Source organism: Cupressus sempervirens, chromosome 11 (assembly GCF_028749045.1).
Source record: "Cupressus sempervirens isolate cs-2001-9-10 chromosome 11, ASM2874904v1, whole genome shotgun sequence".
In the NCBI taxonomy this organism is placed as follows: Eukaryota; Viridiplantae; Streptophyta; class Pinopsida; order Cupressales; family Cupressaceae; genus Cupressus; species Cupressus sempervirens.
In genome coordinates, this window is record NC_143128.1 from 836,150,739 (window position 1) to 836,154,520 (window position 3,782).

A 3,782-nucleotide genomic window follows, 5' to 3' on the forward strand; every position below is an offset into this window, starting at 1 on the left:
GCCCAAAAATGATATTCCTAGATTGTTTTGATGCATGAAAATCCTAAGAAACATTCAAGATTTTGCAATAAGACATTTGTTTGGAACAAATAAAAAAGCTTTTAGGACAATTTTTGGCAACCATTTAGGACTCTTAGTTTTTATGAGATTTTTTAAAAGAACTTTAGTGTGCACTTAGTGTTGATTTTGAACCTTTTGAAATGGAAACTTGAAGTTCTTTTTAAATTCCCAAAAATGAAGTGTTCCTAATTTTGCATGAATGTATCTAAAACCTTGATGTTGCAAGGATGCAAATGATTAGATTGGTTTAGTTTCACTTGTTAAAAGATTTTTTCTTTTTTGCAAATTTTTAATTTTTCAATGGATTTAAGTATGATTTGGGGGTTCATTTTAAGCACTAAAAAGAAGTGTGTATGATTTTGCTTTCTTAAAAAAAAAAAAAATGGCCAAGATCTCCCACAAGAAAAAGAAGAAGAAGTAGATGGGATAAGAAGAATATAGACAAGAAGAAGAAGAAGAATTTCAAGTTCTTTGTCCACCTATAAGCTTGAAAAATCTGCAAACACTATGAGATAGATTATGAGTTCCTTTGTCTTCTTCATGCTCATGTGGACCTACAAAACCAATTTATACAATCCTACCAATCACAAAAAAAAAAAAAAATTAGCCAAAATCAGCAAATGACATACAAAACTTGACTAAAAAAGCTAATGAAGATGACCCATGCGAGGTCCCACCGGGCGTGCCAAAATGTATATGAGCAATGTTAGTATGCTAATAGAAACCAAATTTAAATAAAGCTTCTACAAACTAAACAAAATTCATAAACTTCAAGATAGACTAAGATGAGCTCTCAATTGAGAATATGAGCCATTAATGGACTCTCTCAATAAGAAGCTCTCTTGTTGAGTAGCTTTATCTAAATGGATAGGATGTATGCTCAATATGCTTCCAAAGGCTTCAATGGATGATTGTGGATTTTTGGTGTGGATAGATGGCTTTAATATGGATTTGGCTCTCAAAATAGCATTATAACTTTACTTCATGGATTGTGTTATTTTGTAAAGGGGAAGGATCCAATTTATAGGCAAGAGGCTTGAGGGTTTGAGGGCTAAGATGCAAGGATGGAAAAAAGCTTATGGAAGGCTCAGATTGCATGAGAGGAGAGCACATGGATTGTGCTTCCTTATAGCCAATCAAGGAGTGACACATGTCACATGGTGAGAGGATGGAGGAAAAGGTAAGGATGAGTCAACAAAGGAGGCTCAAGAGATAAAATCTTCATAAAGACCCTCATAATGACTTGTAAGAGCAATAAAAGAGCTTGTAAGAGTCATTTATGACCTAGTGGACTTCATAAAGTTTTATGGTTGAGATATTTTGAGGGTGATGAGAGCAAATTCGACTTGGACTTGATTAGAAATGTTTTAAGCTTGTTTAGGCTTGTGCAAATGATTAGAGGATGGATTAGGATGGTTTAGGATTAGCTTAAGGATAGGCAAGTGGATGGCATTTAATGAGGGTGGGTGAAGGAAGAGATATTTGTTAGCTTTGGCTTGGGTTAGTAAGTCTTAACCCATGTTTAGGGAATGTGACAAGGTTAGGAGGGGATTAGGATTAGGTTTAAAGACATCTTCTAGAAGAGTCTAGATTTTGGATGAGGATAAAGACTTTCTAGAATAGTCTAGAATTTCCTAGGATGAGGATGAAGACTTTCTAGAAGAGTCTAGAACTTCTTAGGGGGAGGATAAATTAGATTTTTAGGAAATAAATAAAGTTTTATTTATTTCAAGGGTTTGGGTTGAGGAGATATTTATTAAAACTTTTTTAATAAACATGAGGATTAATATTTAATTTTAATTAAATATTTTGAGTTGGGGTTAGGGGTAGGAAATGATGAGATTAGCCTTTAATCGAAATTAAAGAAGGATTAGAAGATTTTGGAAGAGGTTATTGGTCATAAGGAAATTGGCCAACTTTTGGGAAAAAAATAAATTTTTTATTTATTTTAGAATTTTTGGTCAATTTATTAATTAAATAATTAATAAATAAGGAAATAATGTTTAAATAAGATTTAAACATTTTTGGGAGGGATTCCTTAATTAAATATTTTTAATTAAGATAAAGGGATTTAATGGCATAAAAATTAATTAATTAATTAATAAATGATGATGTCATCAGGACTTTTTCAGAAAATAAAAATACTTTATTTTCTAAAGATTTTTAGGTGTCTACACTTCCCTCACCTGAAACGTCTTCCACTTCGATACACATGTCTTGCTTTCACAATTACAAAGCAGTCCTCGTTGGAGACGTAAAGTTCTTCGACTGTACGTGTCATCAGGCATGAACATCACGTATCTAACAGAATGATATAAAGAACAGCTCGATTCAGCTACACGATTTAACAATACGCATAGCACCGCAGAAATTACAAGGAACCGAAGAAAATGCATCAAATGAGAAGCATCAAGGGCGGTCTTTGGTCGAGAGTTTTGTTGGGCAGAATCCTCAGTATGGACTCTGTTCTTGCTGTTTGCCTCAACTCTAATTTTACTGCTCGCCCGCTCGGTACAGATGCAGGCGGAAACAGGGAAGATAGAGATGGAGATGGAGATGATGCCGAAAAGCAGTCTTCTTTTGCACCAAAAAGTGGCGATGCAGAATACGGTGAAGTGCAGGAGAAGGGTGAGAATGTAGCAGAGGAGATGGAGAAGAAATGGAAGGCAAAGCAAGAGAAAAATGAGGACGAGCTGATAACATTCAAAGACATTGGCTTTGATATCTCTCGCGTCTCTCACCCTGCCGGTGATGAATGACTGCATCACAGATCAGTGTTTTCTTCAACACTCAACATCTGTACAATCTTACTGTTCCTGCTGCTGCTTCTTTTTTAAATTGAATAAGAAACAAACAATTCCTTTTATAGATTCGGTGCTTCCAAGATACGCAAGAATCACTGTAAGCAAGTTGTATTTTCAGCCTGTGATGCTGCTCTCCTGCTTCTTCTTCTTCTTCTTCCAGACTTTGAGTATACCTCTTTCAGGCTCTTCTTTTCAATTCTATTGTATTTAGTGTACCAATATTATGACTTATTTAGTGCTAATAACATTAGTATACCAATACAACTTAATTTGAGTGTACAAATCACACTTTGTCATTGATCATCAGGATGTTAATGATAAAACACAAACACAAATGAGATGTTAAAGATATTGAAATAAACTTTGTTATTTTTTTAATATTAAAACAACTTAAAAACTAGGGGTTGCGACAATACATTAAAACCATTAACAATTCTTTATCACCAAATGATCAACCCACACTAACACGATAACACACGAACACAATTAACAAACTCTTTATCAGCAACTGATCAACCCACACTAGATAATCACACTAGATAATATCATAAACAAGACAAACTCTCTTTATCAGCAAATGATCAACCCATACTAGATAATCACACTAGATAATATCACAAACAAGACCCAAGGGTTGAGTTGATTAAGGGTTGAGTATAATCAACACAAGCATAGCTAACACTAGTAACCCATATATACAAAAATGAAAGCTTAAACAATATCAACAATTCAACAACTCTCTATCAGCAAATGATCAATCCACACTAATACAATTAACAGTTAACAACTCTTTATCATCAAATGATCAACCCACACGATCAAGATCAACCCACACTGTGATCTGCGTAAAAGCACAAACTTGTGTGACCCTTTTACAACATTCAATAACATAAAATTGGTATTATTATTTAATTCACA

At 34.0% G+C, this 3,782-nt stretch overlaps 1 protein-coding gene across 1 annotated transcript; it reads left to right on the forward strand.

Moving 5' to 3' along the window:
- Nucleotides 1-2,423: 2,423 nt before the first annotated feature.
- On the forward strand, nt 2,424-3,093 carry LOC149532159 (uncharacterized). The gene has a single exon (XM_089810811.1). It carries the CDS (start codon nt 2,451-2,453, stop codon nt 2,817-2,819), a length of 369 nt encoding a protein of 122 aa, XP_089666937.1. The 5' UTR covers nt 2,424-2,450; the 3' UTR covers nt 2,820-3,093.
- Nucleotides 3,094-3,782: the final 689 nt, after the last annotated feature.

Excerpts from the sequence above, each read along its gene's own strand:
- LOC149532159 (XM_089810811.1), top strand. The coding sequence starts at position 2,451 with ATGCATCAAATGAGAAGCATCAAGGGCGGTCTTTGGTCGAGAGTTTTG.